Below are 23,051 nucleotides of genomic sequence, written 5' to 3'. Positions count from 1 at the left end.
GAGTCGGAGTATTGTAGTGCAAGGTGCAAGAACGATTATGCAACTAACTTTCTGTGCGGTATTTTACGCACACGATTCGTCAGAACAAAGAGCATGAACCATATGTACGCGCGTGAAAAGGGACCTTTCACCCCTACAGGACTCACATTTATAGTTGCTTGTTTGCTCTATTTGATGAGTTCACTGTAGGCCTTCTGCGACCTTCATACGGCGTACGATAGTTGTTCTTAAATTGTGCTTCTTGAAACACACCAAAGCATGTCCAGCTTACGCCCAGTAGATGAGTCTAACCCTTCTTTGTGTACCTCTTATCGTACCGCCCAACAGTCTGTTGAATTTCGGGGTCAAATCAGAACTAAATTTCAAACTGATATGGTTGAAAGTAGAGTAGCTAAAAGCAGTGCGGCCGTGACGCCCCAGCTCCCATTCTGTAAGTTTACAACTCCCGCCAAAATGACGTACTATAGACATCATGAAATATTCGAGGTCCCTTGACTCATGTGGAACAGTGAAGCTCATCAAATTACTAAGGTAGCCGAGGACAACTCTTACTACTGTTCAAAATATCACTCTATATGGTGTTTCAGTTAGTCAGCACCTTAAACGCATCTGTCAAGTATTTTGCTGCGTGCGACCGTAAATCGAAAGGGAAAGTAAGGCAGCATGATAATGAGGTTCAGAGTAGGTGGGATTGGGGCTATGCTTTGGTGCATTCGAAGATTCACACTTTCGAAGCATGATCTGTCCGGTCTGATGGGATCACAGAAGGCATCCGGTAAGTAGTCATACATGTGTGCAAATCCCTGTGGAGCGACGAAGCTCACTCCCGCGCATAAAAACTGTGAATGGTCTGTCTGTGTGTTCGTATTTTAAGCGCATCCTGGGTGCTAATAAACTGCAACTCCTGTCTCCAAGCTCTGTCTATCCTCCTAGAAGGTCGTGATCCACTTCAATTAAGCAAGAAGAATACTAGTATATCAGCCTCGGTTGGCATACCTTTTTCAGGTACATCATTTTACAGCATAGGTTTTTTTTAGCTCCAAGAAAGGACGCATTTAATTTTTGGAGCAGCTTCACATGGAGTAATATCGTCCTAGATTTCTTGTTTATACTGTCGGGTGGCGGCAAAATAGAATTTTCCCTTTCTAGTGTAGACGTGTTTTGATACTACATAGTCTCATCCAAGAACTTCTCAAAATGCAAGAAAATCCGCCTGTTCATGTTTGTGGAATTGAGGGAGGAATAGAGGACCTATGTGGTGAAATACGCTCATTTGAAAATCAATTTGTTTTGATGGGAGACTCGCTTGGAACCCAGCTGTATCTCTCGTTTATGAAGCAATTAGGGCTCACGTAGAACGGAAACTCGGTGACTGAGCCTACCTGATGAGTCACAAGAAGGGTGAAACCGGTCGTGGACTGTCGAAGAGTTTCCAGAAGCCTTATAAGTACCACATTACTTCTAGACTTCTGTATTTTTTTTAAAAAAAAACTTACTTTCATTAGCTTGCATTTAGCTACCCTGAAGGGAGATAGCCAATCATGAAATAGCTTTACCCCGAGGGATAAAATTTCAGCACTTGTCTGAATGTCAAATGAGTAGCAATCAGGAAAGAGTCGAGAAGTATTGGTGGCAGTAGGTTCGCTGGACCACCTTCTCGTGAGGCAGGTTGGGTGGCATGTATATCAGTCTGGGTGAGTTGAGAATTCAGCAGCTGCCAAACCCATCCGGACGAATCTAAATCTAGTGAAGACCCTGCGTTGGATATGTGATTCTTGACTGCGTTAACGCTTACTGCACCTTGAAGATCATTGGGCATTTTCAGTCACTTGGGAAAAGTTCGGAGCCAATTGAGAAGTTATCGTTTCAGAAGGGTTTGGTATACACTCGGTATTTTTATAACTGGGCAAGGTTTCGCTGCATCACAAGCATCACTCGAGCATCGTCTCTTAACCAAACTATTTGCGAAAAGTTTCATAAGTGCTTGATAAGCAATCGGTAGTTTTTATTCGGGCAACGATTCGCTTTTGACACAAAAACTTCATTAGGCCAAGTGAGCAGTTCACCAAGTTGTCAAAGTCTTAAGGCAAACGGAAAACCAATCAGTAAAACCTCTTCAGATTACCATATTAGATAAGTGTTGATGTCGGTTCAAGGGTCCTATGAGTTAGTGTCTTTGAGTAATTCCTTTGGTTGATGGGTTGGGGGAGTTGGATTATTACTGATCGGGTTTAGTTTTCATAATCCTCTGGTTCAAGAGGCTTCAAGTGAAGATTCGCATTTTTATGTTGACGATTATGCCCATCAAAAATACACGATAAATATTAGTAGTAAACTAAATAAAAACGATGGACATCTAGCATCCTAGCTTAATAAACATCAAGTTTCTAATAGGTTGGTGTTTGCCTGTGTTTTTAAACCCATGACTTTTGTGCTGGGCTTGCTTTATTCTCTGTAGGGATGATGCCTCCATCTCATTTGCCTGTGTTATTCTCTTGCCATCACTGCGTCACTAATCGTGTTTTATTTTCCTCACTCTGTTGTTTTCCAGACATTCTTTTAACTTATGAGGTTTAAAAAAGGAACTCTGGTAGGAACAGTCAAGCAGACTTCATTTAACAAGATTTCATACGTTTCGGTGTGCCGCTATCAGATTCTTTCTTGATTGGAAGCGAAGAAAAGAGTCCCAAAAGACTGGTCACTTGTTCCGACCAGTTAAGAGGTCACTACATGGTTTAATTCAGGTTCAGTGGGGAATTAAATTGCAAATCACTTTAAGCACCCGTACCCATCGACCAGTCATAGCTACAGCAACAACAACATAAGATCGGTGTTCAACCCTGATGCTTCGCTTCCATACCAAGTGGACAATTCTCAGTTGTACGTGGGCTGGGGGGCGCAGAAGCCGGGCAGAAGGACGGTTAGGGTCCACAACCACAGTCTTTGGCATAAAGGCTTGACCACAAGGCAGCGGTGTTTGGCGGGAAATGCAAGTGCATTTCAATTTTGACAGAATGAGTCGTCACACATGTTCCAACCCCAAAGATGGAGGATAAGAAGACTGTGTTGACCATTGGCCAACTTGGTATGAGAGAGCAGGAAGATCACTAATCGTGTTTTATTTTCCTCACTCTGTTGTTTTCCAGACATTCTTTTAACTTATGAGGTTTAAAAAAGGAACTCTGGTAGGAACAGTCAAGCAGACTTCATTTAACAAGATTTCATACGTTTCGGTGTGCCGCTATCAGATTCTTTCTTGATTGGAAGCGAAGAAAAGAGTCCCAAAAGACTGGTCACTTGTTCCGACCAGTTAAGAGGTCACTACATGGTTTAATTCAGGTTCAGTGGGGAATTAAATTGCAAATCACTTTAAGCACCCGTACCCATCGACCAGTCATAGCTACAGCAACAACAACATAAGATCAGTGTTCAACCCTGATGCTTCGCTTCCATACCAAGTGGACAATTCTCAGTTGTACGTGGGCTGGGGGGCGCAGAAGCCGGGCAGAAGGACGGTTAGGGTCCACAACCACAGTCTTTGGCATAAAGGCTTGACCACAAGGCAGCGGTGTTTGGCGGGAAATGCAAGTGCATTTCAATTTTGACAGAATGAGTCGTCACACATGTTCCAACCCCAAAGATGGAGGATAAGAAGACTGTGTTGACCATTGGCCAACTTGGTATGAGAGACCCTGCAGGAAGATCACCCAGTATGGCTCAATAGGTAACCATCACACCAATGTAAGGTTCAGTCTCTTCGTGACCGTACAGACCTTCAAACAGATGCGGCAAATTTGGTCGGCTTTCGTGGCGGGTCAGCAAACAACTGAGTACATATCCAGTCAGCCTACAGCGCTCACGCGAGCAGATCAATCGGACACGCACCAAATCAGCCACTCAAGTCACACGCCAGATCGATGGTGGAACGACGAACGGACACGCACACGCGCAAACCCTGACACACCGAACAGCTACTACGTATTTGGACTTCACCGCACTTGAGTCAAAAGCTTGGGTTAGTTACCTTCATCGTCCTCCTATCTAATGTGGCGCCCTGGCTCACGTGCAGCCATGAATTGCACACATACAAATAAACTCATCCCACGCACGGCAGCTGAGCCTCACTGTTGAACACTGGTTTCATACTGTCGATGATGATCTGTGCACTGTTCCGATAACTTAGTCAACTCCTGGTCGCGCCCAATCGAATAGCGTTTACCTTGTTACATATGCCATTGAGTGCAATTCGGACGTAAGCTCAGCTGCATGTGTGACGTGATATTTTGAGGAGAATTTGTACGTCTATAGATATTTACAAAGAAGTCAGTAAAACAAAATGGCTGTACAGAAGTGAACGGGAAAAAGTAAAAGTGACCATGCTGCATGAAGCGCGTATTTAAAAAGAAACATGATAAATTGTCTTTGGTTTGCAGTGAAGACCTCAACAAAGTCTTTGTATATGGAAGTCAGTGAATGATTAAAAAAGAAGCACTTTGATTTGAACTCTTACTTTGTATGCGAGTGAGAGTGTGGTTAGTAAGTGGTAAGTAAGTGCACTCATCAGTCGTTTGGTCGAAAAGCGTCGTTGAGACTCATGTCAAATTTTCTGGATACACAAACGTCCAGCAGATTTTAGTTGATTGTACGACATTCCCTGATCTCCAATGTTCATCGAAGACCTGGTAATGGTAGAGTTTTGCTGTCCATCTGGATTCGGTCGAGCGCGCTCAACATCTGATTGGTTGGATTTGTTTGCTTTGTTGAGGACCGAACCCACAGCCTGGTAATAACCAGTTCCAGCCAAGGAGCACTGGCTACTGTTTTCTTCGCTTTGACCACATCCCGCCTTCGTAAAGTTGTGACAAGTTCTGTGAAACAAGAGGGTTAGAAGAGCCACCCTATAAGTGATTATATGTTCTAAATACAGCCACTTTGATTTCTAACTTATCGGATGTTAGAACTGTGTGCGTTTGAATAAGAACATGAGAATACGGGAATAACCTCATACTCACTCCATTATTTCAAGCGAAATTAGTCGCTGACGATGACCGCGTGTACACTGACTGTTAGCCATTTTTTTACTACTCTCCTGAAAATCCGAAACAAGTGATTCCAATGCAGAAATTTCGACTGTTTTATAAAAAAGTAAATCGTTCAGTATTCAATTTGAGGGGCACTGAACTGCAAAATTTTAACAAGACTGTTTGCATCTGAGTTACATCATCCGAAAGATGATTGGGAATTCAAAGCACCCGATCAACTTTCTGAGCCTCCAAATCAGAGGCACTCGGAGCAATGTAGAACTGTGGATAAAATCTCCAATTGTATTTAACAGGCTTTTACTAGGATATTTCAGACAAAACATTTTGTCATTTGACAGGGACGGTAGCACTTGTGGTTCGCTTCTTCATTACATAAGGCCTTCAGTCTACGTCCGCTATAAGGATCGGAGATGCTGTTGTTGAACAATGACACCTGGTCGTTCGGCTGGGCCTTAATTCTGCAGCTAAAACTGCACGATCATCAATTCGATGATTCATATATGTCAGGATCCTTACAGATTCTGAGGAAGAAGTTACTGAAATGTGACAGCTATGAAGGGTCAGTCTTGTCCGGTTATGTTTACTCCCCAAGAATTGCGCCCGTTTGTGTTACGTTCCTCAAAATTATGGACATTTTCTCAAATCCCTAACTATGGTGCCCGGGATTCCATAGTGTCAGGACAAAATTAAGCAAGTTGTAAGACTTATTTCCACGCAAACGGCAATGATAGGCACAAGCCAACTCCTCACCGCGCGTACAGCTTTTCCTCAAGTTGACTTGTGTCGAATGGACCAGAAAGATTAGGTCAAATGCCGCTCATTCAAACTTCAATCTAATCCTACGTTGTCACAAGCTTAAACCGTCTGAAGGGTGCTCTATGAGAACGTGTCACGGACTGGATTCTCTGGAGGAGCTAGAATAGAACTCATTCATCTTTCATCAATGCTTTAGCAGACTTAAGATTCCTACACACTTAAAACAATCCTCATTTGAATTCTTTAATGATACACATCGTCTGCAACTTGTCTAGAACCTCAAAGGTCACCTGCAAATGCATTGAATATAAACTACTTCCAAAATTAAAGTAGCAAAGAATATGTGATTTCTCACCTGGTAGGATTCTGAAACGGATTATGGGCACTAGTAAGCTCCAGATGGCAGTCATGAGGCATAGATTCGTGTCTTCTGACATGTTCAGCATTGAATGGGTTCGATAGTTCTGAGCCGGATTTTGTAGCCGACTCTGACAAATCCGTTAGGAGTGAGGTCCCGTGGCTTTGGGAATGCATATCAAAAGCGAGGTTAGTGGCATACCCACTCCCGATCCCGCTGCTCGAGAAAGCAGACAGATTTGTTGGGGAGAGTTGAGTCGATTTTCTGGGACTCGTCTGAAATCCACTGGTATGTGATGTGCTGGGATGAAGAGCCGACCGAGGGGGAACTGGCGGGAGGGCAATTAGAAAGGGATCACCATTGAACACTTTCATCCCTTGTGCTGCCAACCTAGAGGGTAAGATTTGTTCGCGGGATTCGTCAACTAGCGCATATCCCCCGTTCATCTCCATTCTACCCGTCACATAGGGCGTTAGATGCAGTGAGTTTGTCTCGTAATGAACACTGCTGATGGGTTGAGTAGGAGTGTCTCGACACTGGGTCACAGCATTTAGGCTTTGTCTGGATGTAGTACCAGCCAACTCGGCGTTTCCGATAAATGATGGTTCACGGTTTATTTGCTTTTGCACAAGCCTTTTCGAACTGTCACCGTCATTGTTCAATCCACTGAGGGTCCAGGGAACAAACTGGGTCTTGGTCGATCCGTCTGACTCGTTAGGATTCGAAGTGGGAAGCAAACGCATTGTTCCGTTTTGTCGTCTTTGTTTCTTTGAGCACGTCCGTCGACAAGCGCGTCGCCAAGTGTCCACAGTTTTTCGAGACCATATCCAAAAACCAGAAGTAACGCCAATTATGAGATGCATAAAGTGCTTGACCATAAAAATCTGGTAATCCGGAGATGGACGATCCCATTCTGGTAGTGGTTCATTCCTTGAGGGGGTCACTGAAGCGTCTGTATAATGACAGTCGCAAGCAACCCCGAATTCCCAGGCCCTGGCATTTTGTAACTCATACCCCATGCAGATTATCACTACTAGATTCGGAGCGGTATATAACAGGGCGAACGTTCCAATGCGTGTCATCAGGTGCTCAAGTCGGTCCGTTTTCTGAGAACCGATTCGCTGTAACTTCATGATCCCACGGATTCGAAACAGCGCAATGAATCCAATAACAAGGAATAAAATCCCGGTGGCTAGCAGAATCACCATTGGGGCAAATAGGAAAAGGACATATTGAAGAGGCTTCGATGTCCGTATGACACACAAACCGCTAAGAATATCACCTTCGACGGCACTGAGTAACAACGCAAGTGACGAAAGTGCGGTGGGGATGGACCAAGCGATAAAGTGAAACACCTAAAAAAAGAAAGTACGGTGATGACGTTTGACATGCTGTCGCTGTCTTCAACGTGGAGCCATTAGACAGAAGGGCGAACCGGGATCAAAGTCTGAAGCATGTTTAAGCTTAAACTTCCCAGGAGATTTTATACAGTTCGTTTGTCGCAGTTAAAATTCATGGTTTCAGCAGCCATAGCCGTGACAAGACAAAGCCAAGTCTGGAGAATGGTTTGCTTGGTTAAGTTGAACAGCCACCGATAATTTAGGGAGACTTGATAACTGTAAGGTCAGTGACTCGGAGTTACACCGGATGTTTGTGAGATTGATGTAGCCACCCCATGAGGAGTTCCATTGCACTATGCTCATCCCCTTTATCGGGACGCAGTACGCCGGTGTATGGGGGATTATTCCTCCGGTTGATGGGTTCTGTACACTTAATCGGTTTGTGTATCCAGTGGATCTGAGGCTAGGCATGGTTCTTGCCAGCTCTCGCCATTAAATTAATCCAGACATCACACTACTGATTAGTAGTAAGTATCTTCGTCAGAATAGTCAGCTGGATTTGGGTTAATGGTTAGTACGTTCGATTTAGCATCAGGTTAACAGAAATCAAAACAATAATTACATCAATAAGTCTGAACGCTACACACCTGTGGGATATAGCTGCGACAGGAGTGAGGGGAAGTGAATTGGCTGTGATGTGATTAAGGCGTCTTATATAACGAGATCACAAATAAGATTAGGTAGAAGAAATGGATCAATCTCAAGCATTCTCATTTTCTGTACGGCAATGGAGCATCAGTGTTGAACACTGATGTCATGCTGTCAATGATGATGATGATGATGATGGTGATGACGATGATGATGATGATTCTCATTGCTTACCTGCGAGTATTTCGAGATCGCTTCACTTCCCCACTTCATTCCAGCGGCGAGAAGCCAGGTCAACGTCAGTACAACCCACCACACAGCCGAAGCAATACTGAAGAAGTAGGTGAAGAGAAATACGGCGGCACAAGTAGCTCGTCCAGTGGATGCATGACGGAGCACCTTCAATCGGGAGAACGGCATGGGTGTGATTGGTGACAGGGTTGAAGTGTCCATCACTTCTCCGAGATTGCCAGCCCATTTGGAATAATCCACTCCCCTGATTGTTTGAAGCACCTCCATTCGTTGGTAACTGGGGCTGTGTGACATAAGTTCGCAGGCGACCGATTCGTGACCAAGCATAACGCGAATGATGTAACCAATAGATACCATAAAGTAACACACCGAAAGATAGACTACCGGAAGCTCTGGATACTGGAAGCGTGAGGAGTCAAGTAGGAAAGTGAAGATAGTTGTCATCGTTGAGGCTAGACATAAGATGGACCAAAACGCGAGCCAGAATACCGTCAACTGCCAGGAGTTTGTTGAGGAGGGAGAGATCTGGGGGGGATGGCACGGCATTTCACATTCATTCAGTGTTGTGATGTCATCCTGGCAAAGGAAGGCACAAAAAGAGGCAGTTGTTAGCACTGACTTTTTGCACCCCAAAACCGTCGTTACAAAAATAGGTGACCTCTGCTATGTTTATCGATCGTTGAAACAAAAGTGAAGTTTGACAAAATTTCTATCGACTGTAAATAGCCGCGGGTGAAATAGTGCTTCTATCTTGATGCAATTTACTGCGCGGAAAACCCCATACAGGTAGTAGTGCGCGGCACACAAAAACACAAGTGTTGGGGCGAGTGAAGTGAGCAGACTTTAGGGACTTCACTACGGACACATGTTCCAACTGGTGCTTACGCTGAGGAGCCCAGTCTAATCAACCATCTTCCCTCTCGGAGCATGCCTGGAGAACGCAGACGTGGTCGCTGTTCAGAAGTGGTCCTGATGTGATGGGGGCCTATTTCATAGTGCTTACTTTTCGTCATGTGGCTTGTCTGGCCGAAAAAGCTTCAGAAGACTTCATTCCAGCGGCGAGAAGCCAGGTCAACGTCAGTACAACCCACCACACAGCCGAAGCAATACTGAAGAAGTAGGTGAAGAGAAATACGGCGGCACAAGTAGCTCGTCCAGTGGATGCATGACGGAGCACCTTCAATCGGGAGAACGGCATGGGTGTGATTGGTGACAGGGTTGAAGTGTCCATCACTTCTCCGAGATTGCCAGCCCATTTGGAATAATCCACTCCCCTGATTGTTTGAAGCACCTCCATTCGTTGGTAACTGGGGCTGTGTGACATAAGTTCGCAGGCGACCGATTCGTGACCAAGCATAACGCGAATGATGTAACCAATAGATACCATAAAGTAACACACCGAAAGATAGACTACCGGAAGCTCTGGATACTGGAAGCGTGAGGAGTCAAGTAGGAAAGTGAAGATAGTTGTCATCGTTGAGGCTAGACATAAGATGGACCAAAACGCGAGCCAGAATACCGTCAACTGCCAGGAGTTTGTTGAGGAGGGAGAGATCTGGGGGGGATGGCACGGCATTTCACATTCATTCAGTGTTGTGATGTCATCCTGGCAAAGGAAGGCACAAAAAGAGGCAGTTGTTAGCACTGACTTTTTGCACCCCAAAACCGTCGTTACAAAAATAGGTGACCTCTGCTATGTTTATCGATCGTTGAAACAAAAGTGAAGTTTGACAAAATTTCTATCGACTGTAAATAGCCGCGGGTGAAATAGTGCTTCTATCTTGATGCAATTTACTGCGCGGAAAACTCCATACAGGTAGTAGTGCGCGGCACACAAAAACACAAGTGTTGGGGCGAGTGAAGTGAGCAGACTTTAGGGACTTCACTACGGACACATGTTCCAACTGGTGCTTACGCTGAGGAGCCCAGTCTAATCAACCATCTTCCCTCTCGGAGCATGCCTGGAGAACGCAGACGTGGTCGCTGTTCAGAAGTGGTCCTGATGTGATGGGGGCCTATTTCATAGTGCTTACTTTTCGTCATGTGGCTTGTCTGGCCGAAAAAGCTTCAGAAGAAAAGAAGAAAGCGTTCAGTTGTAGCACCCTTTCGGTGCTTAGCTGCCATGCCACCCGGAGGAAGCACGAGGGCTGGGATACTGCCAGGTTGCCCAAGCCTAGACAGGGAACTCGAGTGGCGGAGGTCGGATTCGAACCACGGACCTTCCGGTCAGTAAATTCGCGCTCTAACCACTCGGGCCATCTCGCCCCCCGAAAAAGCTTCAAGGCTGATTCGGCCCCTCTCACGTGTTACTCCATTAATATTATCAAACAGTATGGTCCTAAATGCTCTGATTCAATCGCTAGTATACAAAACATCAGTTGAAAAGTTCAAATCACTGCTGCGCGCCCTTTTTACTGGTTGAAAATGGATGCATGAATCAGACTTGTCTGACGATCCACCTGGCCACCATACGAGTGCTTTGATTGAATAAACGGCGCCTGAAAATTGGTTATATTCACAGGGGGAACAAAAGTCGCTTGTTTATGAACGCGTGACTCAAACAAAGCCTTCATTTGCGGTATAAATCAGCGCCAAGGCCTCCTCATGCTTCCCTTTGGGTTTGTATTCAACATGTCAAAGTGTTTTCGTGGATAGAAAATAAAGATGCATGTTTGGGTTCTACGTCCACATGTGGATAACAGACAAAACTGTCGTGTCTCCTGTTGTCCAGGACCAATAAGCAATGTAGTAGCATTCAACGCGTGACCTCATAAAAGCCCCAACCGAGTGGCAATTAGCCGTACAGATTTGTTTGGAGGACCTTAGCGCGACAGCTCTTAACAAATTCAACCTTGATGATTCTATCTGGGTTACGTTGGTAGGCGTTCTGTCCAGTTAACCTCACTCTCTGAAATCACTGGACAGTGGCTAGGGCCTTTATTGTATGGACGTGCATATAATGCGCTCCAAGAATTTGTTGTCATTCGTCACCTGGCATCATGAGTGCTCATCTTCCGCAAATTTACTGCCGGCTTTGAGCAGTTTTTTCACCAATCCACCGGGTTACCATCCATTTCAGGACGCCGGTGTTCACAGCGCCCATCCGCACCCCACGTTAACAGGCTGATTCCAAATAAAAGTTGCAACCTGAAACATCACTTGCCGAAAAAGCTTGGCCTTTTGACGATATCAAGTGGAGGCCATTAAAGCAATTACTACCCACAGTACTTTCGTAAGAACGGTGAAGTCTTTGGTTCAACGTTGGTGGGTAGAACTGGTAACAAAACACAGGTCTCCCTGAACATATTACTCATAAGGTTGCTGAAAACTGTTGGACACATTTAATACACTTAGTAAATTAACTTGATAAGGAACGTCATAAACGAGAGATGTAGGGGACTGGAAACCATATTTATATACAGCTATAGATCTCTCTGAAGTTACAAAACAGGTCACTCATAGGAAGATTATGCTTCACTGAATATTCATTCCATGGCTTTTGGATCACGGTCAACTAGATTATCTTCTTGGCCCCATGTAAACTGGACCCCTTCTTACCCCATAAGTACAAACGACCACTTACCTCAGCTATGCTTTCATACTGTCGGTACACAGCAGGTTTACATCTGCACGAGCATTTCAGACGCAGACCAGGCCTTTGGTCCAATATTTGTTTCATTGTCTTATTGTGGCGCGCGAATGACAGCAGTATTTGGCTGGCCTCAGCATTCAGCCGGTCAACCTGAGTCAACGGCGATGCAGTAGCTTCCACCGGATTCGTCAGCTGGATGATGACCTCCGGTTTTTCCATGCGGGCCTTCTCATGAACAGTCATCGGAGGCTCGATGTTTCCTGTTCGTTCGGTGGCGTGAGCCTCAGGACCCGTAAGGTTTCTTTCCATACATAAAATGCCATCAGGGTTGTTGTACTCCGGAAACTGAGCACAATTCATACGCGTTGGCCACGGAAAGTTGTAGTGTTGCATCACTGGGGCACATCCAGCTTTTACTCGTTCACATATGGAACGACACGGGGGAAGAAAACTCGGATATCCCTCGATGCAAATTGGGGTGTAGATGGAACAGAGGAAGAATCTCAGATCTTCGGAACAATTGATTTGAACCAGCGGATAAAACTGATGGGCCTGTAGTTCAGGAGAGAAAAAACCGTCAGTTTACTCAGAAGGACAGTTTAGAGGATGATGTATTCGATCCACTCTAAAAATCCTACTACCACAGCAGTATATCGAATTACCGTGAGCAAATGCTAGTGAGTATGAAGGGAAACTACCACAATCCATCTAACTTGGTTTTCTTCTCATTTAAACAAGCGTGATGAAGGAAACTATCCATAAGTTTGCTGAAAACTCTTCGACAGCTCATGACTGGTTCCGTCCTTTATCAGGCTCATTAGGCAGGCGTAGTTCCCGTGTTTCCGTCCAAATTGTACAAAATTTGCGAACTGCATTCATTTGTAAACCAGTTTCGTTTAGACTTGAGAAATAGCTGAATCCATATTGAATCACTCGTCTACAGTGTTCTTCAACTGAATGTGCTTCACGAAGGCCGTGTTCGAGAAACCGCAGTAAAGTTGCTGAAACATGAGGCGGTCTTTACGCAACACATCCCGCTGAAGAATATTGTAAACGGGTGATTCAGCTGAGGTTCAGTTGAGTCACCGTTGAAACCAAATGTTTGTAGCATATTGTACTATCCTCACCCCATCCTCATCAAGATGAAGCTTTGATCCAAGATGTGAATTTAAGACTTCTACAAATGATGAAACCTGAAATTTACCCAAGTCAACGTTCTTTCTGTCTTGGGACAACCTTCAAAATGGTATTCCAAAACAGTATTCACCAACCGTCCGGTGAACAGTCAGCTATTCATAACTCCTTTGCATTCGGTTTCATGATAACAACGCGAAAGAACAATCGTTATGAATCATCATGTTACTGGGGCCTGGTAACCAGCTCGCTCGTGTGGTGTTTCAGATATCGATACGTACAAACAACGTCGCACTTTTATTTAATGTGATTACCAGAACTGAACTTGTAAGTTTATGATATAATATACCGCGAATTAAGGTTGTTGTAAATAATAGTTCACCAGGTTCGTTTGCACTTTTGCAGCCATTTAACAAGGAATGTCACTCTGGATTGGGACTATGCAGCAAAAGAAAACATCTGGGGAATTTACGACCTTTGGGTGGAAAAACAATTAGCTAAGGGGGAACTAAAAACACAAATTTGGTGGGTAGAAATACATCCAACCGAGTGTCAGGTAAGGTTCGGTGAGCACCTGTAGAAGAAGTTTGTGTACAGTTGACATCATGTACTGGCATGGCTTGGAGATAAAGCAGGAAGGAGGTCATGCATTAACTCAAGAAATAATTACTTTGACAATTTACTCGGACCGAGATGAACTATCTTTCTAACGACAGTGGGATGAATGGGGGAATGTCAACAGATAAATTGCCCTGCTAAATCCACATCGAGTCTGCATCGGCCAGTGTGAACGGCTTCGATCACTTCCCACAAAAACTTGTCCAAAGGTGATGTGGTGTTGTGGGCATTTCTACGTCCATAATGCCACAAAATATTAGGATTAGGGTACCGGGTCTACTAAACGAGCCTTGAAAGGGAGGAAACCGGTATATAACACTACTGTTGAGGCATGCGAGTAGTTTTTCTCTTAAATCCAGTTCGCGTCAATTGAAAAGTGAGATTTATTACGGAAGTTGTGGAGTTGCTTCGTAACATTCGTTTACAGTTGAGTGGTAGTCAATGAGTGGAGAAGTTCAGGATACTCAGTTTTTATAAACAAGATGTATATGAGGGTTTTGCTTTTCTGTCCAATAGTCTGTAACTGTTCAGTTGATGTCCTCCAATAAACAACCTCACAGCGAGGGCCTTCTTTCTTTCACTGGTACTGGGCCGTCCAAAAGTTCAACAAACTGTTGAGGCACACTTCGATATCTTGAAGCAAGAAGTGCTCTTTGCTCAAGACATTCACTTACAGACCATTAATAACGGGGGATTCGGATAAAGTTAAACGGATTATGCCATCAACACTTGCTAAGTTTATAAGTGTGTGTTTAGGGTAACATGGGAACATTTTAGTGTTAAAGTAGGAAATAAGGCTGATGGGAATTCGAGACTAAATCAGAACGTGCTGTTTCTCCTCCCCTTCAGTCCACTACGTGACAGATTCCTAACTGTGACTGCGAGTGATATTTCACCTGCAAGAACCCTGAATGTAAAGTATGTACGCATGACGTTATTCAGAATTTCCCGCGTTTTTTGTTTGTGCCGGTAAACTTGAGACGTCACACATCCTATGTTCATCAGTTTTCCGTTGCTGGAATTGTTCCTCGGTAGACTGGCTATTGCTGGCCAGTGATTTCTTCGTTATATTCTTCTGTTACACCCCCAAAGCACATATCCGGATGCTGTAGAATTTCGAAGAGGATCTCATTCAAAAAAATGTGCCAACAACAAACGCTTGCGATTACTATTTGACCAAGTTTTTCTTCGACTTTCTGTCGCCGCGGAAACCATTACTTAGTTGCTTTCTGGGTTTCTTTTGTTTAAATGGTAACTTCTAAACTAGAACAACTGAGAGAATACAATGCAGGCAAAAACACATCGTTCCCATATTGTTTGCTACGGAGGCCAAGAGAATGCGTGGAGCCCGTAGAAGTGAGCTGCAGCGGATAACTCTGTTCAGTTTAGTGGATTTAATCTTCCACGAAATAGCGTTCTTGTAAGTCAAACTCAGTGAGTCATCTTACATGTGATACGCTATTGATTTATTCAGTTATTTGCGTATTCGGGCACAAGTCCGGTGTCCGTAAAAATCATACATTCCCTCCTTTTGACCCTCTAATCTGCCGACAGTTCAGCCTTGAAATTACGGCTTGAAAGTAACGGATTCTTTGGAGTAACGACAAGCCCTTTGATTGGACTACTCACTGAGCCTTAAAAGTAGTAATGTAGGACCGATGGAAAGTCATCGATATACCACAACCAGCGTGTCTTCACTTCAGTGCATGTAAGATCAAAGAACTCCAGAAACGGAAGGTGCATTTTGAGTTGATTTATCTGCCCCTTCGAACAATAACTAAATATGCAAATAAGCTATTATTACCCTACTGTGAAAACAGTACACGTTTATGAGGGCTTTATTGAACAATTGGAACAGATTATTTGCTCATTAATAAATGAACAGGTGACCTGGCCCCCATTAATAATGTCCTTTGTGAATGCTATCTGTCAAAACCCTAGTAGTCACTTTCAAGTTGATATGGCATGACCGGAGGGTCCGTGGTTCGAACCCGACATCTGCCACTTGACTTCCTTTGTCTCGGCTTGGGCAACCTGGCAGTATCGCAGCCCTCGTGCTTCCTCCGGGTGGCATGACAGTTAGGCACCAAAAGGGTGTTACAGCTCGACGATTTACGAGCCACTTTCAAATCCAGGTAAAAACTGATAGTAAAAATAATAATTGTCTCGCTACCTCAGACAGTTGTGAGATTTCTGTTAGTCACGCTGAACTATCGTCGCATATTAGGTCTTCTCAAAGGTAAAATAATTCCAGAAGAAAGGATTATACACCCCACCCGTTCGACTGATGACAAGTTGGCCAAGACCCAACGTTGCTTCCAATCCTACCGAACAAGCGCAATCTTCAGGATTTTCAAATTTATCTTGGTGATTAAACCCAAAATGGTTCAAAATAATACGACTTAATACATTATACATTCGTTGGACATGCTTTTCTAGGAGTTCGAAACCAGATGATGTGAGGTTGAATGGAAAGGGATTCTCTTCATTGAAATTTTTGCTCGCAGAATACAATCGTATGTGTTTTGCTACAAAACTAAGACCTGATTTATCAAACCAAGAGTTGATATCAACAGTGAAGTAAAATAATTTGTTCGTAATTCGAACAGTTCCTACGACCCGCTCACCCTGTGGAAACCATAGCGATTTGCTTTAATGATATGCAAATGTTCCGACAGCTAGCCAGGTTTGAAAAGCACATGGATTCGGCTGAACTAACCGGAGGTCCAGGTAGACACCAAAACCAGATGTCACCTGTTTTAAGTGATGAACGCTGTTCAAAATAATGTTTGTTCATTTACTTTATTCTTTCGTTTTGGGACATGTGTCTTCCACACCCAAGCTGGGACTATGGTTGTTTATTTACGATTCATCACCTGTCCCTGTTAGTTGGACGTAGGGGTTTTTTTTATCGAAAGATTTAGAATTCAGTGGGCAGTGAACTAAGTCAGCCTAGATGTTTGACGTCGTTCCGTAAAATCTGAAAAAAAACTGGCAAGTGATGAAACAAAAATTGTTAATCATCAATATCATATATTTCACTGTTTGCCGTAATCACGCTACCACTGTTAACAAAGGTGTTTATTTTCCCCGGGGAAGAAATAAACAACTCCTTCAAAAGCAGGACGACTATCTTTCCGTTTTTTATGCCGCCAACTAAAAGAGGAGTGACATTGTCGGGAATTCGATATCCGGTCGTTGCGTGACTACTGACTCATTCAGGGTGTTGGAAAGTGGATGAAATTAAGCGTATGTCTATTTCGTATCCGACTGGTCTAGTCTAACGAGGCAACTGAGAATTAAGAAATGACTCGTTTCCAAGCTAAACTAGCATGTGGTGATCAACCATCACAGCTTTGGCATTTCTCCTTTGACCTGACACAGAAGATACAGGAAGCGGTACTGAATCACTGCTTTGGGCAAATAATATGAGGCAAAAAGAATGCAGTTTCTTTCATCTTCATTCTCTGCACAGGTTGTTGCTGTAAACGAAACAGCAAGGGTTTTTCTCATTCTCATGAACGCGTAAGGTAAGCATCAAGCTTCCGGTTGCAGTCCGGAAACTCTGGGACTGTTTGTTGGAATCGTTGTGAACTTTTGTTCAGACCTGTTATGTCTGTGGGTCTTAACCGATCGGATCACTTGTTTGAGTAACGCATTACTGGGTCATAAATCCTTGTGCAGACTAAACGATCAAAATATTTTCCGAGTCTATGTAATCAACGACTGCAGTGAGCGTTCACACATGACAGAGGCTATCCCTCCAGCTCCTAGTTGCTGCCCACCTGCCCAGCTGACACTGACACTAAATCATAAGGCGGCTGAACTGCATTTGATTACCGCAATTCATTTCTCCGCAAGATAGTTCTGAGGCTTACAGTCACATAGACATTGTCTGCATCCCAAAATTGATAATTTAGACACCAGCTAATTTGAATACCATCGGTATGCGCAGAAATTGTGCAAGGTAGACTTTTTAGTTTTCTGCTTCTTCAAACGACACGGCATCCCCTGAGGAAACAATGCGGTTATTGTCATCACCATTGAAGACAGTGCTGGAGTAATCGTGGAACTCACAGGAACTCACTCAGGTCCAAGGGTACTGGCAACAAGCCGCTCCCTAAGCTAACTCTCGAGGGTTGAGACAAAGAACTGCCTGAACGGCTAGCGTTTTCGCATCCCAGAACTCTTAAATAGCTTTTATCTGAAGTTATGAATTGTACAAACTGACCAGTTTCCCTTCAGATAGCATCCGACAAGTTTGCTTGAGACTATAAAGTAGGAGAAATTGATGTCATTTTTCACCTGTCCAGACACGTGCTATCTGTTTGCTAAAGTACAACATGACTGTGAGTTTGAACCTTTTCCCGGGCGTCCTTTAATGATGAGCTTCCCATGAAAATTTTCCAAGGTCACCAAGCCACCAGAAACATCCTCGGTGATTGGAGAACCATGAACCTCACCTCTGTGTTTCCATAAAAAAGATTTTGTTTTATTGATGATGCTAGTGATATCCTGGAAAGGTTTCTAGCGGAAAAATCCTCAAGCAAATGTCTGACTTTTGTTCTTTAGGAGTAAACGATTTTTTTCCGAATCCGTTAACTATCGTCTGCAGTCCGTACTGATTCAGTGTATTATCTTTTGGGGCTATTTGTAATTACAATACGTGTTATAGTTTGGAGATGCCTGAGGTCACTCTGATGAAGTTACTTTTTCCAAAACTCTGCGTATTCAGATTTTAGATCATTTTACAATTTCAACGATCGAGGTTACTTATTTTCTGTGTATCAACTTTCATGAGGTCCTCGTGGAAGCAAAGATTGACTTTGTCCTTTCATCATGGACCTCAGGTTGCTGCGCGTAAACTATTCAGCAAGACTGGTTCCATTCACTGCCAACAACCCAACTGTGTTCTAACAACAAGTCCTCAGAATATGAATGACAGTAATTGTATTCTCGTCAGCAAGGTATCATTTAGCCATGAATGAGATGTCAAGACAAACAGACTGCCGTCGAAACACAACAAGCCTGGTGCTAACTGACCCCGAAGGTCATGAGTGTGCGTGAGAATTTGTAGACCTACGGAGTGGCGTGTGTGCGAAAACCGTGGGGTAGACAGGATGCAATTCGTGACAACCTATTTTCAAAGACAATACCTTCAAAGCTGCTTCGTTGATGACCTAGCTGGTCACGTAGAGAGGACCCTCTAAGTAACTGGCAGGTCAACAACCTTGAACAAGCTACTCGTTATCTACTCTATTCTGTCCGGTAGTTACAGGTACATTGTTCTCAACTCCAATAGTACATGCGCTAATATACTACGTACTTCAACGTTAGATAAGTGTGTGTACGTTTAGCCAACTAAGAAATTCACGCCTGTTGAACGCCCAAGCATAATAGTGCCACTTCATGTTTGAATGAAGTAATGTAGAACATAGTCAACTACTGAGGTTCCGTGCAATGTTAAAAGAAAAGCAAATGAGAATGAAAAAATAGATCCATCTACAAAGGTGAGTGCATGTTTGTTACAATACGTGACCGACTATCACATGCCCCTTACGAATTGCAGCTGGTACACTTTGTTCGTGGGGAAATAAAGGGCAGTTGGTAATAGACGCAGTGTACTTTTTCTTTGCGACACATTTCAGAACCCATAGAGCACAATTGTTCGTTTTTTTGTCGAAAAGAAAGTGCAGTAGACATCCAAGGGCATCTAAACCACAAGTTTGACTCTGCTGTCATCCGATCTAATGATAAAATCCCGCCACTTTAAACGAGAGGCAACATTCCTATTATCTGACTTGTAACCGTCTGGATATGTTTGCATAGATTCGCTTAGGGCCTCTTCTGACAAAAAACGTTTGAAATTTGTAGTGCATGCGATTCTAAACTTACAGTAAATATTGGCACGATTTCAACCGCAAGTCTATTCTGCTTCTACTGGCTTTTTGTCGGTGAATCCTTCCGTCACCATCAGTGATACTATCGGGACAATAATAATGCCGGTGAACACTGTACGGGTTGATGGGCACACTCGCAAGCCAGTAAACAAACTTGTTTTGATCCTGATGTCTTTCAGAGTATCAGAGCAAAGAAGGCCGTTTTTTGCCATTGTCCGGTTCGACCTTACAGAGTCGGATAAAATCTTGGTAGCTTACCTCTATTGACTGATCCAACTTAAGTCTATTACATTAATACTTGAAGGGGATGATCAAGTCTCTGTCAACAAGGGGAGGTATGACAAAGATACCGCGTGAGTGGCAGCGGAAAACAATAGCAGATAAAAGAACCAATGCCTGATAGCTGTCTACATTTCTCATTGCCGTTGTCTGATCATGTAACTATGTTCCTCGCCACTGTTGCCCACTGTAATCATGAGTTCGTATAACTAAAACTGTGTGGGAAACCTAACTGCATCTCAGTTAATTCGTCTACTCTTGATAATCCCAAACTAAATTTTATGCACGAAGATCACCTCATGTTTCGTTTGAGGTGATGTTGGAGCCGCTGAATTAGGTTCCTTGATCCAGTGACATTTGTAAGGTCTTTATGAGTACAGTGAACAGACTTAGATATCTCGATTATTGCTCCAACTGAAAAACAAGGAGGCCTTTGTGTAGCACATTCATTTACAGGATACCACAAATAAAAGATTCAGTTGGGATTCGTTAGAGTCTATTGCTTACACAAATGTAATTTGAAACTCGATATATTTCCTCGGTTCAGCAAAATTCGGTATTCAAGTAGAGCTCCAAGAAGAGAGAAACCGGCAGTGGACAGTCGAAGAGTCGAAGAGTTCCTACTGGCCTTATAAGTGATGTTGGGACCAATGCACATTTCCACAGTTACAGGACGGTGTTCTGAAAAGCTCGAGATGATTCGGTGGAACTGGGGATAACTGAGTTATTAAGGTGCTAGATTAACTAGAAAGTTCGTAATTCTAACCAAACCCTGTCCTTTCGATTGCTCGTGTTTTGGCTCAGGCAGCCTGACAATACTTCAGCCCTTGAGCTTCCTTCGGGCTGCATGGCAGCAGTGCACTGAAAGGGGACCTCAGCTGAGTGTATGTTCTGATATCAACACAAAGGCGGAAGAACTGGAATCGCAAAGTAGTTTCTTAGGAAAGGAAGCTGAAAGGCGATGACATCATCATCATCCCAAATGCCAGTACATCAGGAGATAATCACGAAACGTGTTTTCCGTGCGAACTGTTTTTCAGTGTCAGGGAGCGAAGACCATCTGAAAGTCTGATGAGATAGTAAGGTGAAAATTCTCTTTTGAAGATTAGTTAGTGCAAATGCTGGCGAAGGATTCTCAGTAAAGATTCGGTGTGAAGCAAGCAGGAAACTGCTTTACTCACATTATGTTTAGGGGCTTGATTAACTTGGGAACTTGAGAGCCACTGTCTAACATACAAATACAGTATCCGAAACATCTCTTGCGGAGCAAACCGCATCCATACGGCAGCTGTGAGTGAGGAAAAAGTGTTCACATTCCTTCAACAACTCTGTTTGCAGTCACAAGGACAAATAATTAAAAAGCATCAATCTCGAGACAGAAATGATTTCAAATTCTCCACAACTTATCTTTCGACAGTCAAAGGAACGACAATTAGCACCATTTTTTTGAATGGTCAACAGACACATATCCATGAAGCTCTTCAAATTTGTCGAGTACGTCCACCGAATTCCTAGTTTTATTGAAATATTGCATTTTTACTGTAAAAAAAAGGTCAGAGGAATTTTATTTATTGCCCAACTACCTGTTTTTTGACCCCTATCTCTATCCCTGCATACACCGAATACTCCTCAATATTTATTACATTATATGGAGGAACTAAATAGCGCCTACACAGTAATGAATTGTCATTAACTGTCAGGTTGTGGAACGTCGTTCAGCTGTAGTATCCTTTCGGTGCCTACCTGCCATGTCTTTAGAAGGAAGCACGAGGGCGGGGATATGCTAGATTGCCCAAGCCTAGACAGGGGAAGTCGACAGGCATCAAAAAAGCGAACACCAAAGGACCGTAAGCTATAAACAAGCGGAAAGAAGGCGAATGAGTGCGCATGAAACAAGGTACTGCTGCATTCCCTACAACGTAACGTGATGCAATTTACGAACCTCTATACAAAGCATACAAAATATAAGATCCGAAGTGAATTTTTCTTCAGTCGTGCGCTTACTTCAAGTCCAGCCTCCTCCTGTGTCTCGTGATTGAACATGTTTGGCATTCGTGTATGCTGATATTCCATTCCTTTGCACAAGGCCAAACTGATGGGTTCGCATCTATGTGAGCTGCTGTCCGTCAGATGAGATCCGACGATCTCGTGAAAAGGGGTCAAATGCCATTCCGGATCCTCAGCTGCATTGAACAGAGAATTCACCTGCTGCTGTTTTTTGTTCGAACGGTCCATTTCAGTGGCTTCACGTGCTCCGGTGGTTGTGCGCCCTTTGGTCGTTTGGGCGTCATGAGCGGCAATCGTTCTGAGAAGAACAGCGCTAATATACAGGAATATTACACAGAGGTGTTGCAACCTCGGTTGTGTGTGATGTTGAATGCTGTGTAACTGCCTCGCTTTGAAGACGCCCATCAGCGTTCTATGAAAGGATCGGAAAAACAATAAAATCATTTTGTTGGATACTTGTAGAGAATCTGCCCTCATATATCCTAAAACACCACACTTGTAAACATTGTTGGCCCTTGCAAGATACGACACTGCCTAAAAGTTGATCGAAATTCCTAGACAGCTATTTACCGCTGTATGGAGACCCATCGGACAGGCGCGGTCCACTAATGTCCATTAATTTGTTTCGGTTCTCAAGGATCAACCGAGTTTGTTGTTCAACGTGTATGCCATAACCGAAATATCTCCGTAGACTGAAGCTCTGAGGACCAGAAAGATGTTATCTGTCTATCCGGGCCAAGTTGTCTAACCAAGATAACGGAATCCGGTCGTCCTGTGCGTTGAATGAAAACAGTCGTCGCAGTCGCAGCTACCGGCATTTTCAGCCAATATAATCCGTAATTTTCTCCGATTATTTGAATACCAGATCCCTACCAGCATGGTTGGGTGGTCGATTTGGTTTCAACGCCCATCGCGAAGCGCATAGCCTAGCAACAATTCGCAACATGAATGACGGCACCGAGTATTCTGACATCCAGGAACCAGGTATGCCCCAACTGGATCATATGCTGATAAGTCATCAGTAGTAGCCTTCAATCAAAGAATACCGTTGCAAACCACTCTTTTTTCCCTGGCTGAAGTGACTACACAGATCTATGTATGTTGTCTGTTCGATCTGGCACTAAC

The 23,051-nt window shown here is 43.7% G+C and overlaps 1 protein-coding gene across 1 annotated transcript; it reads right to left on the bottom strand.

Moving 5' to 3' along the window:
• Window positions 1-4,598: 4,598 nt before the first annotated feature.
• T265_13579 (hypothetical protein) lies at window positions 4,599-22,224 on the bottom strand (the record flags this gene model as incomplete). The annotated part of the gene is made up of 5 exons (XM_009169572.1): window positions 4,599-4,898; window positions 6,154-7,511; window positions 8,379-8,921; window positions 11,980-12,540; window positions 21,924-22,224. Coding segments are annotated over 5 exons (2,991 nt in total), but the record flags the coding sequence as incomplete, so codon positions are not given.
• Between the last annotated feature and the right edge of the window lie 827 nt (window positions 22,225-23,051).

Source organism: Opisthorchis viverrini (assembly GCF_000715545.1).
Source record: "Opisthorchis viverrini unplaced genomic scaffold opera_v5_79, whole genome shotgun sequence".
NCBI lineage: Eukaryota > Metazoa > Platyhelminthes > Trematoda > Opisthorchiida > Opisthorchiidae > Opisthorchis > Opisthorchis viverrini.
This window is presented reverse-complemented; position numbering and strand designations above follow the sequence as displayed.